This window comes from Gadus macrocephalus, chromosome 13, assembly GCF_031168955.1.
Source record: "Gadus macrocephalus chromosome 13, ASM3116895v1".
NCBI classification, from domain to species: domain Eukaryota; kingdom Metazoa; phylum Chordata; class Actinopteri; order Gadiformes; family Gadidae; genus Gadus; species Gadus macrocephalus.
This window is the reverse complement of record NC_082394.1, coordinates 8068871-8091197: the sequence shown is the minus strand read 5'-3', so window position 1 is coordinate 8091197 and position 22327 is coordinate 8068871. Positions and strand designations below refer to the sequence as shown.

At 46.2% G+C, this 22327-nt stretch overlaps 1 protein-coding gene and 1 long non-coding RNA gene across 8 annotated transcripts; one reads left to right on the top strand and one right to left on the bottom strand.

Annotated features, from left to right (window-relative positions):
* Positions 1–871: 871 nt before the first annotated feature.
* On the bottom strand, positions 872–21305 carry slmapa (sarcolemma associated protein a). Of its 7 annotated transcripts, none has more exons than XR_009528703.1 (26): positions 19572–21305; positions 16351–16498; positions 15810–15882; positions 13692–13728; positions 13454–13516; positions 12983–13078; positions 12392–12463; positions 12139–12279; positions 11850–11987; positions 11583–11751; positions 11095–11145; positions 10448–10603; positions 9546–9605; positions 8961–9020; positions 8794–8868; positions 8267–8335; positions 7438–7497; positions 7003–7128; positions 6608–6682; positions 6396–6496; positions 5734–5938; positions 5411–5528; positions 4847–5018; positions 4210–4344; positions 1776–1926; positions 872–1739 (listed from the first exon to the last, which is right to left on the bottom strand). XR_009528703.1 is itself a non-coding variant. In XM_060069579.1 (26 exons), the coding sequence occupies exons 2-26, from the start codon at positions 19767–19769 to the stop codon at positions 1831–1833; spliced, it is 2694 nt and encodes an 897-aa protein (XP_059925562.1). In that variant the 5' UTR covers positions 19770–20190; positions 21064–21305; the 3' UTR covers positions 872–1830. The 7 variants fall into 7 exon arrangements, 6 of the variants coding, with proteins under 6 accessions (XP_059925562.1, XP_059925565.1, XP_059925563.1 ...); XM_060069579.1 differs by having other exon boundaries at positions 872–1926; positions 19572–20190; positions 21064–21305; XM_060069582.1 differs by adding an exon at positions 3078–3165 and having other exon boundaries at positions 872–1926; positions 19572–21304.
* LOC132470747 (uncharacterized) lies at positions 1607–2324 on the top strand. The gene is made up of 2 exons (XR_009528704.1): positions 1607–1739; positions 1776–2324. It is a non-coding gene; the product is annotated as an uncharacterized LOC132470747 (long non-coding RNA).
* Positions 21306–22327: the final 1022 nt, after the last annotated feature.

Below are 22327 nucleotides of genomic sequence, written 5' to 3'. Positions count from 1 at the left end.
GGCATCCAGCAGGCGCCAACATGCTGTGTCACATGACTGGATCAATATGGGTGAACCTGGATGATGTCACTTGTTTCGTGTGATGCAGTACGTGTCATATCAAAGACGGTGAAATTGAACAGGGGGTGACATTCTACCGTCTACCCAGGTGGATAACCTTTCATTATGGGATGTGATAAACCACAGTACTTATTACGTTCAGACAGTATTTTGTGTGGGACGTGTGAGGCGATGGCTGAGAGACGCCGTAGGACTTGGATATGAACAATTCAACTTGAGAATAGGTTGCTGATTCTAAACATGTGAACGGGGTTCATGACCTCGATATCCTCACCTTCAGGACAACAGGCAACATGTAAACTAACCGAGGTTGTGATGATGCTCCTTATTTTTAACTTCTTAGACTTCAAAGGAATAACTACACTACAGCATTGGTTTAAGAGCCCGGGATATCATGGACTGGGTTCCAGATAGTTCTGGTCATTTTGACTTTTAAAGTTTGGTTTATTGTGTAACCACTTTGTCTCCAGAGTTTGGAGACAACAGTTCCAGTATGTCCCCTTAACAGTGCATTGGGTTAATTAGTTAACTCAGAATTTGATTAAACAGAATTTAATCAGAATGAGAAGTTTGGAATGCACGTGGAAATAAGTGAACTTTTAACCCTGCATGGTGAATACATTAGTGCATGAGAGAGTATGAAGAGGACTCTTATAAGTCCTTGTGAATGAATGCGTAAGAAGAGGATGTGACACAGGTGATGGTGAACCTCCGGGAGACTGAGTGACAGTAAGAAGAGGATGGGACTGATGGTGAACCACATCAGGATCCTGGTGAAAGAGTGAGAGTAAGAAGAGGACTGGACTCTGGGTGTTGGTGGGTCAGCATTGCTACAACTTTAATCCCAAAACTCTCTGCAGAATCATTACATCATCTCTCTTAGCTCTAAACGATCTTAACAAAATAAGTCTAATAACGCATATCATTCAATAAGTCTTTAACTCTTTAATTTACAATTCTCTCTCAACTGTAGTGTGTTTGACTCTTAACATCAGGAATATTTGTTTGTCGGTTTCAAACGGACAAGAAACGCACACCCACACACCAGTGGTCAGAGAGTCTGACCAGACACATGTTCCCGGTGCACACACACTCTCGCTCGCTCAGGTGATAGTTACAGAGGCACTTTGACCCCTTGTGCCCAGAAGACCACAGAGAAATCTGATTTTCATTTGGCTTAACCTTAACCCCAACCCAAACCCCATCCCCAGCACCCTGAACCAACATGGAGGATTAACAGACAAACAAACCAGTTCAAGCTGGTTCAATACCAAACTAGTTCCGACTGGTTAGATACCAAACCAGTTTGAACCCGTTCAGACTGGTTATATACCAGTTTAAACCAGTTCAGACAAGTTTTTACCGGTTATGACCCGAGGAGAGACAGAAGAGAGGATCAGCCCACAGTGCCCCTACTGGAGGGAGTGGATTCTCAGTAAAAATCACATCTCTATACACCCCCCCCGCCACACAGTTATTTTTATATACAATTACACTTTATACAGACAACTGCTCCCTGCACGCACTACACACCTCACCATATGTCTATGTGCACGTGTAAAGGTGTTTATATACGTGGGTGTGTGTGTGCGTATATGTGTGTGAATAGGGGTGCGTATGTGTATGTTGCTGTAGCTGTATGTGTATAGGTGGGTGTGTGTGTGTGTGTGTGTGTGTGTGTGTGTGTGTGTGTGTGTGTGTGTGTGTGGATATAGGTGTGGAGGCGTCTGTATAGGTGTGTGTGTGCAGGTGTGCGTGCGTGAGAGAGTGTTAGGTGGAGCTGCTCTTGGGGAAGTTGGGATAAAGGACCGCCGCTGTCACAGCAACCATCACCACGACGACGGGCATCCAGGACCTCCAGCGACCCTGTAGGACACACACAATAAAGTTAACGTCATTCAACTGATTTCGACAAACACTTCCCCACCAGAGAAGCAACCCGGGAGCAGGAGGAGGAGAAAGAAACGAGAGATTAAAAAGGGAAGAGATGGACAGCAAGCTCATCCAATTAAATCATGCCATCAAGCAATCAGGAAAGCGGAAAATAACAAGTGATGATATCAAGCAACAAGCCAAGCGAAAGGGGCTTTGGGGGAGGGGAAGAGAAAGACAGAGATGAACAGAGAGAGAGAGACAGACAGACAGACAGACAGACAGACAGAGAGGATGTCTGGATCCTGGGGTTACTGATGAGGGAGGGCTCAAGGGATAGGTCATGTGACAGCATGAAGACAGGTTGACAGTTGGGTTAATTAGAAACCAACTCAGCATTCCTGACACGACATCGCACTCCTCCGACATGGTGACATCACAGCAGCAGTCAGCAGAACACCGGCTCTGAACACACCCCGCCATTAGCCCTTTGACCGTGTTCTTAAAAACCCTGGTTCAGCCTCAACCACAGCTGAAGACAAGACAGCCGGACAGATCGGCAGACAGACAAACAGACTGACAGGCAGAAGGTTTAGTGAATAAAGCTCAAATCAACTGAGAAATCGGACCGACATGATGGAGATGTAGAGATGGTGGTGTGAAGGAGCAGTAGGCGGGGCAACACTGTTTTAGCCAATCAGAATCCAGGGGCTGGTTTCCAACACTTACCAGGTTTAACTTAACAGGCTTATAGGCATATGTGGTATATACATATATAGTTGTGTACATAGGTTATATAGGAGTTTTATATATAGATATATAGGCTATATAGGGTTATATGTAGCAAGATGCAACCGTCTGAGTCAGGTTACTTGATGTAGAACACCTGCAATGTGTGGACAGATGTTGATGTTGTATTATTGTAATGAGTTTTTTGTATTTTTTGTATAATTCTGCTGCTTTTCAGGGGCCTGCCGGGAAGCTTTTGTAAAGAGTCTAATTTTATTAAAGAGTAAGGGTTAGGGTCCCTAATAGAGTAAGGGTCAGCCCATCTTGAATGGTTCCCCTTTATAAAACAGAAAAAGGCCCCTGGATTGTGATGGCGAGCACATGTTGTGACGGAGACAGCAGTCTGCGGCGTGTACCTTTCTACCAGAACTGGCCAAACAACCAGTAGAGCAGAACCAGAGCCAGACCTATGAGAAACGCCTGGGCCGGCTGCAGCCTGGAGGACTAGGGGAGGAGGCACACGTCAGCCTGAATCACACTCAAATCAGCCCCAATCCAGCGTCAACGCACCAGAATCAGACTCAAATCAGCAGGATTCGGCCTGACATCAGCCAACATAAGACTCATATTACTGCGGATTTGGACTTGAATGAATTCAGCCTGAAGTCAGACTTGGATAAGTCTGAAATCAGACTCAAATCTGTTGGAATTAGCTTTCATCTGTATGATATCAGCCCAAACCAGACTAAAACCTGCCCAAATCCGCCTGAAATCAACATGAGTTCTAGGGGAAGGAATAAAATCAGGCAGAAATCAACATGAAATCAGCCAAAAATCAGACTCAAATCGAAATCAGCCATAATCCATATGAAATCAACATGGAGGACTAGGGCAGGAGAGGAGGGACAAGTTCAGCCTGAATCAGCCTCAAATCAACATGGAGAACAGCGGCTTGATAAGCAAAATATAGAGCTAGATAGAGATGTATACAGCTAGACAGATATAGCATCACCGAACTGGATAGATATATATAGACAGATAGAGCTAAACGATATAGATTGAAGATATAGATAGATAGATATATAAAGACAGATAGAGCTAAACGATATAGTTTGAAGATATAGATAGATAGATATATAAAGACAGATGGAGCTAAACGATATAGATTGAAGATATAGATAGATAGATATATAAAGACAGATGGAGCTAAACGATATAGATTGAAGATATAGCTAGATAGATAAATAAACACAGATAGAGCTTAACGATATAGATGAAAGAGATAGATAGATAGATAGATAGATAGATAGATAGATAGATAGATAGATAGATAGATAGATAGATAGATAGATAGATAGATAGAGCTAAACGATATAGCTGAAAGATATAGGTGATTGATAGAGATATATATCGATTGGTATGATTTAGACCCATCTAGATGAGGACTGATCGAGGTAGGCCGAGCTAGGTAGATATATAGTTCTGCATGTCAGAGAGCCATCTAGACAGAGCTAGATAGATGGATGCAGAGAGAGTAGTGGTACTGACGCTGGAGCTCCTGGCCTGCAGGACGTGGAGGGAGGAGCGACACTGCTCCAGCTCCTGGTGGATCAGGACCTTGTCCTGCTCCGCCTTCTCATAGCGCCTCCTCAGGTCCACCAGCTGCTCCTGGGTCTCCTCATACTGACACACACACACACACACACACACACACACACACACACACACACACACACACACACACACACACACACACACACACACACACACACACGTTTATCCCTCGTCCGGATGTGCGTGTAGCTTTCTTTGTAGGCTGTGCGTGTCTGTAGCTCTCTCTTCAGGGTGTGTGCGTGCGCGTGTACCTGTCTCTGCAGTCTGTATGTCTGGTTGTTTGTGTGTGTACCTCTATCTGCATGATGTGTGCATGTCTTTCTGCAGTTTGTGTGTGTGTACCACTCTCTACAGTCTGTTGGAGTGTGTGTGTGTGTGTGTGTGCGAGTTCCTGTCTCTTCATGCTGTGCGCACGTCTTTCTATGCGTGTACCACTTTCTGCAGGCTGTGTGTGTGCGTACCTCTCTCTGCATGCTGTGCGTGTGTGTGTACCTCTCTCTGCATGCTGTGTGTGTACCTCTCTCTGCATGCTGTTTGCACGTCTGTTTGCATGCTGTGTGCGTGTCTGTACCTCTTTCTGTAGGCTGTGCGTGTTTGTCTTGGCCTGGTCCAGCAGGGTGTGGAGGTTGGAAGAGTCGAGGAGGTGCTGGTTCTCCAGGGAGCCCAGGCGCTGCGTCAGCAGCTCCTCCCTGTGCTCCACCGACTGGAGGGAGGAGGAGAGGGCCTGGTGCTGTGTCCTGCTGCTGCACACACACACACACACACACACACACACACACACACACACACACACACACACACACACACACACACACACACACACACACACACACACACACACACACACACACACACACACACACACACACACACACACACTTAGAAATGCAGCTCTTGGGTGATTTCCCAAGTGGTTTTGCCAGGCAGAAGCACAGCTCATTGGACATTTAGGGAGGCCATCGCTATTGGACACATTTTGTCCCTTGGCCTCGCCCACCCTGCTCTAACAAAAGACACCCACAAGGAGAAGCCTTTCAAGATGGGTTAGCGTTCACACATTTATGCAAGCGCCCCTCTCTCTGCTCCTCTACCCTCTGATCAACCTGCTGCCCGGCAGACATATGGGGGAATGTACCTGGTGAGCTGGTCCTCCATAGTTTGTAGTTTGCCCAGCAGCGTGGTCCTCTCTGACCTCAGGTCCTCACACTCCTTCTGCAGGGACGTCCCCTGACCCTGCAACTTGTCACACTCCACTGGAGGGGAGAGAACAGCGGAATCACTACGCATCCAAACTGCACTACATCACTTTAGTTCACCTTCAAATATTTTTTTTTACATCAATATTTTTACATATATTTTGGACTTCCTTGGGAATTAAAACTGCTTCTCTTACTTTTGTTCAGCATTTCCCATTATCCCCCAAAGTCTAAACTGCACCCATTTAATTGACTTCCTTACCCTGCAGGCGGTCCGTCTTCTCCCGGAGCAGTGCATGCTGGACGAAGGCCTGCTGTAGTGTCTCCACGTCCAGCTGGTAGTGCGCGGCCGTGCTCCGCCACTGCTCCAGCTCGCTGCAGGCGGTCCCCAGCTCCACCTGCAGGGCACTCAGCTCCTGCTCCCGCTCAGCCCCCGCCTCCTCCAGGGAGTCACGCAGGACGAGGACCTATCACGGCACACCGCCAAACGGTGAGACCCCGCCCACAACTCCCCCCCCCCCCCCCCCCCCCGAAACACAAACCCAGTGATAAAACAGACACCCCCCTAGGGAAAGCTAGAGATGAAATCGGATCCTATCAGATATGTGTTATGGATGCTCGCTGCCTAGGCAACGTTTTGTTTGGTAGCATTCTTTCATTTGAGGTGATCTGGCATTCCAGTCTACACAATGTTGTCTGATCGCGTGTGTCTGCGTTTGTGTGTGTGTGGTGTTCCTGCAGGTTGCGTGTGCGTGTGATGTGGGTGTGTCTTGTTGCCATGTGTCGTTCATGTCATGGTTCCGTGTTGTGTGCGTGCAAATTGTACGTTTTGCGTTGTATGTGTGCGTCGTATGTACGTGCCATGTGTGTGTGTACATGTGTGTGTGTGTGTAGATGTGTGTGCAGTGCGTGCTCGTCTGGCACCTCCTCCTGGGCCAGACTCAGCTCCTCTCTGGTGCTGCAGATGGTCTTCTCGCTCTGGTCCCTCAGGGACTCCATGTCCACTTGCAGCCGGGCCAGCTGGCCTGCACACACACGAGGTACACACACGGCACAGGACGCGTCACGCACAGACACAAAACATGGCAAAAACACATCTAACACTTAGAAATATAATATTTAATGTGTGTACTCACTCTGAAGGTACTGGATTTGTTTAGTCGACTCCTCAGTCTGGTGGCTGTTGTTCTTCCTCTCCTCCTCTAGGAGAGCTACACCACACACACACACACACACACACACACACACACACACACACACACACACACACACACACACACACACACACACACACACACACACACACACACACACACACACACACACACACACACACTTAGATAGATGTTAACAGTAATGGTAGTAGACAGGTGTTAGCCGTAGTGCTAGTAGCTAGGTTTTAGCAGTACTGCTAGTAGCTAGATGATAGCAGCAGTGATAATAGCTAGGTATTAGCAGCGGTACTAGTGGATATATGTTAGCAGTAGTGCTAGTAGGTGTAGTATTGGTAGATGTAGTGCTAGTAGCGTACCTTGTAGCTCGAGGCAGCGGGTTTTGCCTGTGTTGGCTAGGTCCTGGGCCTGCAGCAGCTCTCTGTGGAGGTAGTGGATCACCTGTTCCGTGTCCTCACAGTCCAGACCAGCACGTTGAAGCTCATCTACACAGGGAGTGAGATATCATTTTATTAAAATATACTTTAAACTGATAAGAGCTAACAGACTAGCTGATAGCAGGCTAGCCGATGGCATGCTAGCATATAACGGCCTAACTGATTAGCAGATAATTTACTATTTGACTAATAAGAACTTGGAATTACCGGTATATCACGCCTTTCGTAGTAGCAAAGGTCGCTTGTGTACTATGGAAGCTAATAGCTGGCTGACTTAACACCTCACTGATCTACCTAGCTAGCATACTGAGCTGAAGGCTTCCAAGTCAGAGAGTACAGCAGCGTTTCCATGGTTACCTCTGAGAAGTGCTGCTCTGTTCTGCGGTTCGTTCAGATCCTGGTCATCCATGTTACCATCTACACACACACACGGACACAGACACACACACCGCAGGGAGGGGGAAAGGAAGAGAAGAAGAGGAGATAAAGGCTTTGTCCGTCAAACCTGAACTTCTCTAAGACATTACCCGGAGGAGCTGTATGCGAGAACCCAAATGTCCCAAACAGTTGGACAAGACATTAACCAGCGGTTTTCCTACCAGCTCCCTACAACAACCCACGTTGGTGGAGTTCCCCATGCGGTGTTTTTACAACAATGAACACCCACCAGCTAAGTCCCGGTACATAAACCTAAAAAGAAACGTATAGCCACCTAGTGCTGCTGTGATGGTGCGTGGTGTTATGAAAAGAAGCACACTTATCAATAAGTGGGTTCAATCGTATGCAGTTTGAACGTCAGTTGGTTTTGAAGTAAGTTGTGTGATGTTGTGTGACTAAAAACCCAATCCCCGTTATAGGTTCCAGTCTGTCCAGCGTTGTACACCTTAAGGCACTGTATAAATTACAGATTCAAAGAGACTTACGATGTGAATGATAGTTGAGAACGAGTACTTTGAGTACTTCCCGAGATTGGTACTAGCACCACGGCTAAATGTTTTGTGTATTCAATTGTCATTTCTGGTATTATGTAGCAAGTATGAAAACCTAATCATACGTGGAACTAATACAAATATTACTGGTACCAACACAGACACCAATACTATCTTTTTACCCGACATGGTAAAAACAACCGATGAAGGCGTTTTTGAATACTATAATAATATTTGAATACTTCCGTAGTACTAACCCGAGGTGTCGTCACTGCTGCGGTCTTTGCTGGGACTCAGTGTGTCTGACATGTCCGATTCTTTAGCGTCTACACACACACCACACACACACGCACAAACAGGTTAGGATTTTGTGTTGGTCGGCCGTACCACTGTGTATGTGGTTATAGGAATGCTGTTGTTTGACACAACTACAGGTCTAAACAATATATGGTCAGGGTGAGTGAGGGGGAGAGAGAGACAGTGAGTAAGAGATGGAGAGAACGCACAGAATGAGGTTAGGTTTCAGGGTTGGTCGGGGCATACCACCATCTATGTGGGTGTAGGAATGTTGCTGTGTAACAGGACTATAGCTCAATACAATAGATAGTCAGAGAGTGAGTGCGGGAGAGAGATTGAGAGGGAGGGATCGAGAGATAGACAATGAATGAGTGAGTGAGCCAGACAGAGAGAGAGTCAAAGAGACATTTGTGGCCCCTAACCCCACAAGACAGAAGATGTGAGCTTGTTCTGTATTGTGTATTGTGTGGCGTGTGGTGTGTGTTACCTCTGAGTGGGTCAGGACTAGCCAGACTGTCATCTTCTGCCGTCTGGTTGTTCTTCAGGTGAGCATCAATCACTTCTACAAACAAACACACACACGCACATTCAGTTTTCATTAGGCCACTCTGACAAGAACTAGGCATGCGTTTGTGTTGAATTCTCTGTTCATACCCTCAAAGTTGGACAGTTTATGGATCGAGGTCCCGACTGCCTCCTTCAATTGTTTCACCGCTGTAGAGAGGCAAAGAGGAGGGGAAGAGCCAAGAGAATAACTTTAACAAGTGATAATTTTTTTATTTTTTTTAAAGATTCAAAGTTTCCTAGTTCAGCTGATCGGCTGGTGATGAACCACTTCCGAGCAGCTCATACCAGTGATATGACGTAAATACAACCTCCAAAAGGCTGTTAAATTCTATCAGACAACGGACTCGTCAACCAATTAGTGAGCAGCAACAACAGGACCAGGTATTATAGTTCCAGCTGGCAACCAATCGGTGTGTGTGTATTAGGCACGTTTACAAGCATGAAAATGCTTACCTGCTCGGATAAATCACCACAACCACAACCTCCATACATGCATGCATACGTGCGTATAAATATGGTAAGCATATGTGCATGTGCAAGCCTTCGTCTGTGCATTTGTATGGCCGCGCCTGCATGTGGGTGCGTGTACATGTATGTGGGCGTATGTATACTCGTGTGTGTGCATGCTTGCAAGCCTGTGTACGGGTCGGCAGGCGGCAGTAATGTACTCACGCGAACACACAATTTGTTGAATTCTGTTGTCACCTCCACTGTTATTAACATGACAGTTATCTGCCAGACAGAGAGAGAATGTACTGTTACAGAGATAGAGAGAATGTACTGCTAGAGAGAGGATGTTGTTTTACAGAGAGTATGTACTGCTAGAGAGAGTATGTTGTGTTACAGAGAGTATGTCCTGTTATAGAGAGAATGTATGTTTTGTTAGAGAAAGAGTATGTACTGCTACAGAGAGAGAAAGTATGCCCTGTTATAGAGTTTGTACTGTTAAAGTGAGAGAAGGGGTATGTACTGTTACAGAGAGAGTATGTTATTTTACAATGAATGTCTGTGTCCGTCTCTTTTACAGAGTTTGTACTGTTACAGAGAAGCAGCAACGGAAAGAGAGAAACAAATTTGACGCAGAAGGAGAAAGCGATAAGACAGATGGAACATGCAGCATGCCCTTCAATCTGATGATACCCGTCTGCAAGATGCAATACCCAGATATACCACTGGGAGGCAGTACTTGATGTATGCATGTATGACATGGTATGGAAAACCACAGAGAGACAGGATAGACGACAAGAGACCGGGCCAGAGAGAGAAATACGCTATATGTAGGCATTTAGTGAGGCAGATGTGTGACTGCCCCCTGGTGGAGGAAGTGGTCTAACCCCGTAGATGGATTCTGAAACAGCTTTTCTCTTTATGCATGGGTGAATACTATAGCACTACAGAAGAGACAGACACCACAATCACTACTAATGAAAAATCTGTGATTACCACCACCACCACCACCTCGGTGAAATAACCCATCACCATGTTGGCTCAAAGGTAAAACCAACCGAAATCATCATCTTCACCATAGGAACAAAGCCACCACCCGTGTTAGCTCAGGTAACGATAAAACCAACCCCCATCATCCTCATCTTCATCAGCAGCAGTCTCAGCCTCATCAGTGTCCGTGTCTTCATCCATGTCCTCCGTTAGGTCCTCATCTTTCTTCTCGCTCTGATTGGCTTCTGGAAGCTCCTGTAGTTGGGCTCCCGAGGGCCCCTCTTCTGCTCCCGCTGGCAGAACCAGGAAACACACGGGTCACGTGACCATAACTCCCTCAAAGCAACTGACCCGGTGACCAATCAACTAACAGACCAAGCTCAGCCGTGACAGAGTGCAGACCTCAAAGAGAGTGGGCCACAGACGCATCAAGACCAAGTTCGACGGCTGAGTCTGACCGCAAACTACACCCACTTCAACATCACGTGGTGACTATCATTCTCCTTTAGAACCAATCGAAGATCAACACGTTGTGGGGACCAACAAAGCCGGTGATAAACAGGGGGTGTGTGTGTGTGTGTGTGTGTGTGTGTGTGTGTGTGTGTGTGTGTGTGTGTGTGTGTGTGTGTGTGTGTGTGTGTGTGTGTGTGTGTGGACGAAGGAACAGCGAGGACAGGGCAGGAAGGGGTCATGCCCGGTTAGTAGAGGATGAGGTTAACGTTAGGGGCCATACTGGCCGGTGCATTGACAGAGACAGTGAGCATGCTCAGGACCGACCACTCACCCAGACTGGTGGTTTCTTTAATACTTCTCTCCTGGAGCTGCTCTAAACGCACTACACACAGCCAGGGGTAGATAGAGAGAGAGAGAGAGAGAGCGAGAGAGAGACAGAGGGAGAGAGAGACAGAGGGAGAGAGAGTAATAGAGAGCGAGACAGAGATGGAGAGAGATAAAGAGACAGAGACAGAGAGAGAGGGATAGCGATGGAGAGATTGGTTGCTTTGGTCACCAGATGCTTATTGTCTGTTTGTCTAGGGATGATCCATGTGTATGTGTACGGTAGTTATTATAGTGTGTGGGTATTTTGTACCATGTAGAGTCTTTCATTGGGGAATAGGTTACATTGTATAGTGTGTATTTATAGAAATATAGTTCTATTTATGGTGTGTAAAGTTTGAATAATAAATGTACATCTCTCTAGACTGTAGTGCAGACAGCCTCTCGTTGGTGAATTCGTTGTACTGTACAGTGTGTATATATATATCTCTGTACCCTGTAGTGCAGACAGCCTCTCGTTGGTGAAGTCGTTGTCCGCCTGCAGAGCCTCGATGCGGGCCTGGAGAACCTGCTCCTTGTCCTCCATCTCCTCCAGCCTCCCCTGAAGCAGCCTCTTCTCCTCCTCGCCCCGCTGGGACAGCTCCTCCTGGGCCCCCTCCGCCAGCTGCACACACACACACATGATGTATAGTATACACATTACACACAGACACAAACAAAGCGTAACTAAAAGTGTGTGTCTCCGTGTGCGTGCGTGCGTGCCTTGATCTTGTCGGCCAGCTCTCTGATCTGGTTGACGGCGGCGTTGTATTTGTTGGCCAGCTCCTGCACCTCTTCCTGACTCCTCTCCGACTCCTGCTTCAGATGGGTGCACTCCTCCTCAGAGTTACTGAGAGAGCGCTGGAGGGGGGGGGGGGGGAGGGGGGGGGGGGGGTTACATGTGTATAACATACGACTTGTGTTATGCGTGCTTATTATGTTGGCACGTTTTATATATGCGTTTGTTATACGAGTTGTGTGTGCGTTAGACGTCCCGTGTGTGGAGGTTTACCTCCACCTCGGCCAGCTTGCGGACCACTTCTATTTTCTCCTGCAGGACTCTCCTCAGCGACTCCTTGGCGGTGGTTTCGTAGTTGTGTTTGTCCTCTTGGAGCGAAAGCAACTCCTTCTTTATCCCCTCCTCCGTCTGGGACTGGAGAAGAGGAGCAGAGGGGAGGAGGTTAGATTGGCTGAGGAGAAGGGTTATGTGTATGAGGTGTGTACTTGGTGCACGGCCGTGAGTATATATTAGATGCATGTATTACCTTAGAGTAAGCTTGTAGCTGACTACCCATCACCTCCAGTCTAGAGAGGAGGCGATCCTCATCGATCAGAGCCTGAGACAGACAAGCACACAGGGAGGGAGACAGACACACAGGGAGGGGGACAAACAGACAGACAGACAGGGAGGAAGGGGAGGAGGAAGACAGACAGACACAGAGATAGAAAGATAACCGAAGGGACAGACAGACAGACATTAAGTTTAGTTTAGTATCAGATAGAGGTTGATATTCCCTATTATTCCGTTGAAAGGGGTTGAGTCAATGCATTCTCTATGGCCGTGTTTCTTAAACCATAGGTCGGGATGTGAAATAGATCAAGATCCAGTTCAGTGCTGCAGTTGTTTGGTCCTGCAAACACACCGCATTGTGGCTTCCAAGATGAACATGTTTTAGAACTCTGGCCTATGGATGTGTTGCAGTCATCATTCTGAAACATCATTCTGACATCTGTCAGGATGATGTCTCAGTGGAACGGTCATGAGCCAATCAAACTGATTCTACAGCTGGTTAACTGAATGACATAAGACCCCCTCGTTGTCTTCCTGCAGTGACTGACCCCGGCCCCTCCCTCACCTGCCAGCTGCTCTCTGAAGCCTCCTGGGTGTTGGCCAACAGACGTTGTAGCGTAGCTAGCTTCTGCTCCAGCATCTGCTCCCTGTGTAAGGCCTCCTAGAGAGACAGAGACAGAGACAGAGAGAGAGAGAGAGAGAGAGAGAGAGAGAGAGAGAGAGAGAGAGAGAGAGAGAGAGAGAGAGAGAGAGAGAGAGAGAGAGAGAGAGAGAGAGAGAGAGAGAGAGAGAGAGAGAGAGAGAGAGAGAGAGAGAGAGAGAGAGAGAGAGAGAGATCTTAAAGCCTTGAGTATTTAACTGATAAAGTATTCAGAAGTGAAATATTGTTTGAGCATTGAATTATCAAACTAGAGTAAATGCACAAAGAGGAAGAAAGTAAGGAACACAAGACATGAAATAAAGACTCGGACATCAGGACGGCTCAAAGCAGTGTGTGTGTGTGTGAGAAGAGGGCGGTAGAGGATCAGGGTTTTACCTGGAGGTACTGGGACAGCTGGAAAAGTTCCTGAGAATACATACTGGGCGTGTTCGCAGCCACCTGGAATGAATATAAAACACACACGTTCCCTTATCATGTTTTCATAATTACACTTATCTTATCCATGCCTGCGTGTGTGAGTGAATATACTGGATATATATATAGTGTGTGTGTTTGTATATAGATATTTATTGCATGTATATACCGCCATGTGTATATATAGTGTGTATCTTACCTTGTCCACGGGCAGAGGAAGAGGAGCTTGGATCACACTGGAGGGGAACAGAGACACGGCGTTGGTTACCGTAGAAACACAAGGGGGGCTACGACACCTGCCGTAACTATGGTGACAGCAGCTAGTCATGTCCGTTTTAAGGGAGGAATTCGGAACCAAAACGCTGCTACTACTCAACATGCCTCAGTCACATGATTTCAAGTCACCATGACAACCAAGGTTAGATAAAAGTGTTAACGGACCTTTCGCTACAAGGGTAAGGTTTACACTCTGTTAATGTGTAACGCGAGAGAAACCAATATCTGATCAATATGTTTATCAACATAAACATTAACTTTCAGGATCCAAAGGGAGAGTTCAGAGAACACACACACACACACACACACACACACACACACACACACACACACACACACACACACACACACACACACACACACACACACACACACACACACACACACACACACACACACACACACACACACACACCGCTCCCTCCTGCTGGTTTATAAAGCCTATTACAGCAAACAGGTAATATGTACAGTACATGTACAGTAAGCACACACAAATGCCCACAATGTTGTGGAGATGTATATTAAAAAAAAAGACAAACTGGATCAACTGAGATTGTACTCTATTCTACCCGACCCATTGTCTTTTGAAAAAACTCCATGACAGGGCTAAACCACAGGTAAACGTTGGAGATGCATTTTAAAGATTGTGACCGCTTAGGGCCGACAAGGAATTTAAGACCGGTGCCACAAGTAATTTTCAATAATTAGATCAGGGATAAGATAAGTGATTTGCAAACAAATAATACAAACGTATACATTGGCTTATCATCTTGCAGTGTATGACTCGTAATTGCTCGTCATTATCGAAATAGAATAATTGCGCTATTCACAGTAATGTTGCACCAGCTCGTCTTGCGCTCGTGTTCCTTCAGTGCCCTAAAACTGGAGAACGCGTGGGGGGGAGGAGGGGGCGGGCAGGTGGAGAAAAGGCTCCCCAATATTATGAATTTGGACTGCAGTACCCATTATAAACACTTGGTGTCAATATTACAAATTGTAGCATTAACATTAGTAGGCTATTCATGTTGAGGTGAATCTGTGAGTGGCAATATTTGAATAAATGTATTGTATTTGATGAGTTCATATCAAAATAAGAATTCAAACTAGTGGTTACCATAGACTAAAGTTGAGGACATATAGGTGAAATAGTTTTGTGTTATGCACAAGTGACACGGTGACACCCTGACACTACAATTCGTTTAAAGCAGTTATAACACTGAAAATAAAAAAAGTACAACTAATACAATAAGCATTAAGTCTCATCTCTCAACAGAGAGGGAGGTGAGGTATAGGATCTATAAATAGACATGGAAAAAATGCTCTCTGTTGAGAGGACTTTCGGCTTGTTTGGGATCCCTGGCAGCAGAGTGGGCCGGCTTGGGACCACCAATCAGCAAGCCGTAAAGCTAAAAAAAGTATTAACGATTAGCTGTGGACAGAACCGAGAGAGAGCAATGCTTGCATCGTCCTCACACGCTTTTTTGCTGCGCTCGTGAAAGCGAACGATGTTCTCTGCTTCAGGTTGGACGTCTGTTACGACTTAGTTTCGAATCGTTTCGGAAATGTGTAACGCCGTCGGAGCAGAGTTGACTGATACCGAGCGTTAACGAATACTGAACGTTAATTGAACTGATAATCTAACTGAAATTACGCTTGTCCGAAATTTGAACTACTTGCTGAAGGAGAGCGGGGAGTTTAATTTCCAGGACTGCCTTCATGGCTCGCTAAAGTTAAAAACAAATGTAGCCACATTAGTGGCAGGGAAAAGGGAAAAGCCAACGATGCCTCAGCTGATCTTTCCTTCCGAGGGGAAATGATGCAGCTATTTAAATGACGGTTTAAATTGTAAGGGGTGCAAGCGTATAGAAATGACCCTGCTCAACGTTGCTTTAGAAGTCTAAACATTCTGTTGTTTATATGCCTTATAGGAGCCCCAAACACGGAGATAAAAAAAGCGGAGTATAGCGAGTTGCGAGTTGTTTGCATCCCTGATAAATAAAGTTGTGTTTTTGTTGTATAAATAAAGTTGTGTTTGACTTACTCTGCTCGTCGACGGGCTTCCATTCCATCTGGCAGGAAGAGCTTGAGACCAGACACGATGCAGCCATGGGTGACTATAAACACACACACACACACACACACACACACACACACACACACACACACACACACACACACACACACACACACACACACACACACACACACACACACACACGCTTGATTTAATTCAATTTGAACCTAAAGGTTATAGGCTGTCGACCTGGCTTGCTACACACATGGCTATCTACACACATGGCTGGCTACACAACCGGTTGGCTACACACCTGGCTGGGCAACACACCTGGCTGGGCAACACACCTGGCTGGGCAACACACCCGGCTAGGCTACACACCTGGCTGGGCTACACACCCGGCTAGGCTACACACCCGGCTAGGCTACACACCCGGCTAGGCTACACACCTGGCTGGCTACACGCCCGGCTGGCTACACGCCCGGCTGGCTACACGCCCGGCTGGCTACACACCCGGCTGGCTACACACCTAGCTACGATGTCATGTGTTCAGTGTTCCATGTCAGACCTTTGCGTGTGTTCTCCGTGACGTCGACCCCAAACTGGATGATGTCCCCAGAGAGGAGTTCGCAGGGCGGACTCTCCTCTGAACCCCGGCTGAGGCGCTGGCTGTTGATGAAGGTTCCATTGCTGCTCTTGGTGTCCTGGAGATAGAACTGGAACAGAGGACCACCGGTTAGTAAGTCAGCGCTAGCAATCCACATCTGGAATTGAAGCTTGCATATTTTATCACCTTGGGCGGAGCCGATGGATGCAAACCTAATACGGGCAGGAGAGCACCTTCCAATGATTATTACGGTAGTGTTTCCCAGCCCAATGCCGAATGCTGATAGAACCGGCCTACTCGTAAGAACCAGTCTACTTATCTAGAACTACTTTCACCAACTAGTCTAGTACCTGTAACACATCAGCATATAGATACTACTTGTTAGACATTTGTATTTATCTCCAAACACTGATCGACTCTGGCTTATAAAGTAAAGTGTAGACTCGCTGATACGCAGTTTGGTGACCCGCCTGATGTTACATCTAGCATTGAAAGACATCTCAAACAGAACCATCTAGCATACAATATGCAACAGATAAATACAGCATCATATAATGGGGACATCCACTAAAGAACATCAAGATATCAGACCAAACATCACAGAATAATCATGGCAATTCATCCAAAACACATGTATGTAGTCGTTAAACTACATACAGGCAACCCAACAGTTATGTACAAGCCTGCGTCTGTCCCTTCTTCCAACCAGATTGTTTTTCTATTAGAATTTATCCTTGGTTCAAGTCATCTCTTCACCTCAGTCTCACACATTTCATTGCTCAAGGACTTAACCGTCCTTCGGAAGACAGAGCGAGCGCCAGACCACACACACACACACCACATAACAGATTAGGTGGAGGATGACTGGCTGTACTCTGTTCCTTTAACTGAACGCACGCACGCATGCACACACACACTTAGGAGTAATGGCTAAATAGTGCAGAGTTTAGTTAATGTCGCCATTGTTGAGCTGCTGTGTAGTCCACCCCTAGACAGCAGGGCTATGGCGGGAGGTCTTCTAGCTGCTAGCCCAAGAGGAATGCTCTTAGCGGACGTGTGACACCGTAGCTGCGCTAGTGTGTTGCACAAGTCAGTCTTACCAAACACACCTCCAAGTCATGTTACAACTACTTCCTCCATACACACCTTGTAGGGAACTTACCTCATCGCACGCTCTCACACACACACACACACACACACACACACACACACACACACACACACACACACACACACACACACACACACACACACACACTTTAGAGGCCAAGCCAGCAGCTCATCAGTCTAAAGCCCAGCTCATAGTCCATTACCCGTTTTGGTTTTTACACATGCTTTTGAGTTGGCAATACTTGATCAACTTACTTTTTAATCAGATCGTGACAGCTCAAACAACGATTCAGACTTATGACGCCTGTTCAGAACAAGCCCGTAGGTTTAGAATTTGTACAGAAAGCCAAAGAAAAGTGTTTGAAAAATTTTAAAGTGTGAGTGTCAATTGGTTGTCAATAGGGAAGAAGAAAAATGATATAGAGGATCATGCAGGTAGAGAACTTTACAAACCAACGATAACATCCACACACTGAAAAGGCCATTGACGTGGCCCGGGTAATTTGCTCAAATCCAAAAGTACTGTGGGTCGATCAGAAACCTAGGACGGCCTAAACTCAGTGCCACCGCGGGCTGCCTCTACTATGGTTTGGCCGCAGCAATCTGCCCACCAGGAATTGTACCGGACCGGTAGTCCTGATGGCAAGCCCGCTACTGACACAAGGTCATGAACGTATTCATATTTCCAAGGAAGGATTACCATGGTAGTTATTCCGAAACACGCACACACACACACACACACACACACACAAAAGTGTTAAGTGTTTCAGAGGTAGCTTAACACGTCTTCTGTAGTTGTTTATTTATATTTCTGTGACAAAGAGCAGCTCTGACCGAGTTTGTATGCAGATGGTCGGATCCAACTGATTAATAACAACCCCTAGCATGAACAGCTCTTCTCATGTTAGTTGAGTGATGGTACGGCTAGATGTTTAATCGATTATACTCTATTCAACTCAACTTTATCAAGTTCATTATGGTTAAAGAAATTACGTTACACTTTCTATGATGTAACACTTGAATGTTATGTATTCCCATGATTCTTGCAAGTTTTGTGGTTGCATCTATTCTCATGGCTGAATGTAATTGTGGTCTGTTGCTTTGGATAAATATGTCATATTGTTAATATCCACAGCAATTGAATATGAACATTTCTTCAATTACTGTGCGTGTCTGTGACTGTGTGATATATGTGTGTGTATATGCAAGTACATGCATGTGTTCCAATGCTGGGGAAAGGATGACGCTGTATTTGGTCTCATTATAAATAGCTAGCCCACACACAAGCAAGCATGCACACAGAAGTCTAGCTTGGGCTTTAAACATCTCACTTTTTCAGGGTCCCATGCCATTCATGTGCATGAAAGCTTACACTAGTTAGTCCAGAACACGGAACCGCTTTCAGAAATAAATAAAATAACGCCTATCTCCTCAACAAGACGGACAGGCTGTTCAAGACAATGTCAAAAGTACAGCAGAGATTTCAGGGACAGACTTGATATGTGTGAATAGCTTCCAGCCTCTCCTGGGTCAGGTCTAACCTGTTCCCTGCAAACACCCCGGCCAGGAGACACACAGGTTAGGATACACACAGGCTGGGAGAGAGACACAAGCTGAGAATAGGCTGAGGGAGGACAGGCGCTAAGGTTAACAGACAGGAAGAATTTACATTTAGACTCAGAACCGCATAGATTTAATTTGTCTTCTCTCAGCCCAAGGGTCTGATATGAACTTTGACCTTTAGGGTCATCCACACCGCAGGAACCCACGGGTGACACACACACACCTTCAGGAATAAAATACTACATGCTAGACATCTCTGTCTAGTCTGGGGGTGTGCTGTTGCTAACTTGTAGATGAACTCCGGACCATAACATCACAACATGGTGGCATCATAACATGAAGACATAACACTAAAGTGGGGAAAGAAAAGCAGGTTGATTACTCGAGCTAGATGCAAGTAAGTCCAGTCCACGTTGTGAGGGGACACTGGAGACGTTTTGTTCCCAATGAGGGAGGAGACCATAATTACACCTCAACCGTATACTCATTCACTCAAGTTAAGTTCTCACCTTGCCGGTCTTGTGGTCGAACCAGACCAGCGCATGGTTCCTGGAGAGCACCTTGCAGTCAAACGTCGCGTTGTTCTGCGCGGGGCGGCAGCGCGCCACGGAGCGGCCGATCTTGACGGGTTCGTCCAGGTAGACATGCCGCTCCTGGAAGGCGTGAGAGTTTGGTCGGCAGGCGAACACGGCCAGCGCGGAAGGCATCGAGGACGGCTTGAGAGTGTTGCTCCAACCAGAGACGATGGACAAGGTTTCTTGATCCAGAGTGCCGGATGTCTTCGGTTTCAATTCCAAAATAAAAATGATGGGCCCGGTTTTCCAGGCAAGGGGTTGGGCTACTGGTAGACACCTGTAGCCACTAGCAGATGCTCATCTTCGACTGTACACAGCCTCCAACTTTACCCACGACACTAATAACTTATAAAGAATTGTCAGCACATCGTAATGTTCCCCAACCAAGGTTCTTAACGAAAGAGAAAAGTGTGGCGAGACGCGGTGCCATGTGTCACGACATGCACGACACAGTATCGCGATGACAGGCTGGCACACACACTCCCACGTCCATCAAACATCCAGGAATCCGACTCCTGTCACTATGTTCTCCTCTGGCACTCCAAATAACCCGCTGGTAGAGTGTAGACAAATGACAACCAAATGAAACGGATTAGTGAGTTACTAGTTGTGACCTCTTAATGAGGGCAGGTTATCTGGCTGAGCAGTCCACCAACTATTGTTCCCTCTTGTATGCCTTCTGGCTGGCGCTGAACTACCACTATTCTACAATCTACTTGTCAATTAAAGGAGATTTCAAGCTCCATGACCTTGTTGTTATTATTTCTGAACATACAATCCCTCCACAGTACACCTTATCAAGAGGCTAACGAATGCTAACTAACGCTTACCATAGTCTGCTTTAGAACATGAGCACTGATTCACTTCACTAACGTTACAGTTAGCACACTAGCGCTTTTTCCTTTACCAGTTTTAGCCCTGGTTAGTTGTCGTGGTTGGTTTCAAAAAACCCTTCGCAATGCCTGATTCAGGGGTTAACTGACCCGATGAAGCTAGAATAAGATAGTTGACTAGCTCTCCAAATGACAAGAGAAGTGGCTAACTCTGGCGTCCGATGTATAGCTTCTGGTCTGGAGTTAGCAGACAGGCTAGTGGAGATAATAAACTTGTTTTCCGGATACTTAAATGTTTTAACGATTTCGTTCGGCCCCTCTCTACCAGTTCGCTTATAGTGTGTGGGCTTAATGCCATTCCTCCCCTCTGCGGCTAAATAGAGTCACGCATATCTTGCTTCGATAAGTAATGTCGCCTGCAGGAGAGCGTTAGCCCAAAGATGAGCTAGCTCGGCTAACTCGCCCGCTCACTGACAGTCTGTGCGCTAGCTCGGCTCACTAGCCCGCTCACTGACAGTCTGTGAGCTAGCTCAGCTAACTAACCCTCTCAGTGACAGTACTGAGTTAAGACGCGGAAAATGAGGCGAGTTTACTTGGCTGCAGTTCCGATCATCACATCAGCCCGTTTGTCGTCCATGAAAATATCCAGTACAAGAAACAAAATGCGCCGACGTCGTCTCTGTCAAGCAGATCCGTGGTCCCCTGGTTAATAGTCTACTATAGTCGCCGTACTCTCCCTGTTTGACGGGAGGAATGTGGAAGAAGTTGTCCTCCGCAAGTATCAGCCGCCATACTGTAGGAAGGAGCAGAAAGGGGCAGGGGCAGTGGCACTGCGTTCACTGGCGTACAATCTCCACGCACTGTTCGCGCACTCTACACGCACTACTTGCACTTATTTTATTATATCTTCCTTTCTATTTAATATCCCGTTCAATTCTTCCCAGTTTTTTTTTATATTCCTTTTCTGAACCACTACGCAGTGCTTGTTTGCTGAAGCTTATTGGGCAATACATGTTTCTAAGGATGATGAACAGGAACAAATACCATGCTTTGACGTTCTTAAACACAATGCCAAAATACACAGAAATCTGGGGGTGAACTTCCGGCTCTGAGAAATTGCACCTGTTTCATACGTTGGTCAACAGCTAAACTTGCAAACCCATGACTAATCCGTGACTAGTTAATCTTAAAGACAAATCCCTTTTTCCCTCAACAGCATTTAATGTTCTGAACTTCAGGAATAAAAACTTAAATTGATTCCCCGACGGCCTCGGTGTAGTATTTTGGTGCTGATCTTATTACCACACTGTTAAAGGCGTATTAAGCTGCTTCAGAGGGTTATTATATCCCTGGTGAATTTATAGCCGAGGCTAAATCAATGTCTAGAGACAATGCTAATTACCCGGAATAAGCAGTTGGTCTACAGACAGGAGACACTCTTGTTGGTCGCTAAAAACAATTATTTACTGAGCAGCGGTAGGCCTACTCAACACAAAATACTGTAAATATTGATTTAATTTCCAATTCAATACTGACATCCCTTATTAGATTTTCCTGCATTCTTCAGGTCTGTGTACTCTGATATTAACCTCTCTCTCTCTCTCTCTCTCTCTCTCTCTCTCTCTCTCTCTCTCTCTCTCTCTCTCTCTCCTCCCCCCACCCTCTCTCTCTCTCTAAACTAGAACCACTTTTTAAAAGCACCACGTAGAATATATGGTTCTATATTCTGTTCTACATGGTTCTATTCTATGTGTTTAGCGCCCCTCACTGGCACCCTGTAGAGTGGGTTGGGTCACACCAGCTGTCATGTTTCAGGACTGGGGAGCTATAGGGGCTTATTCTGGACGCATCAGCCTT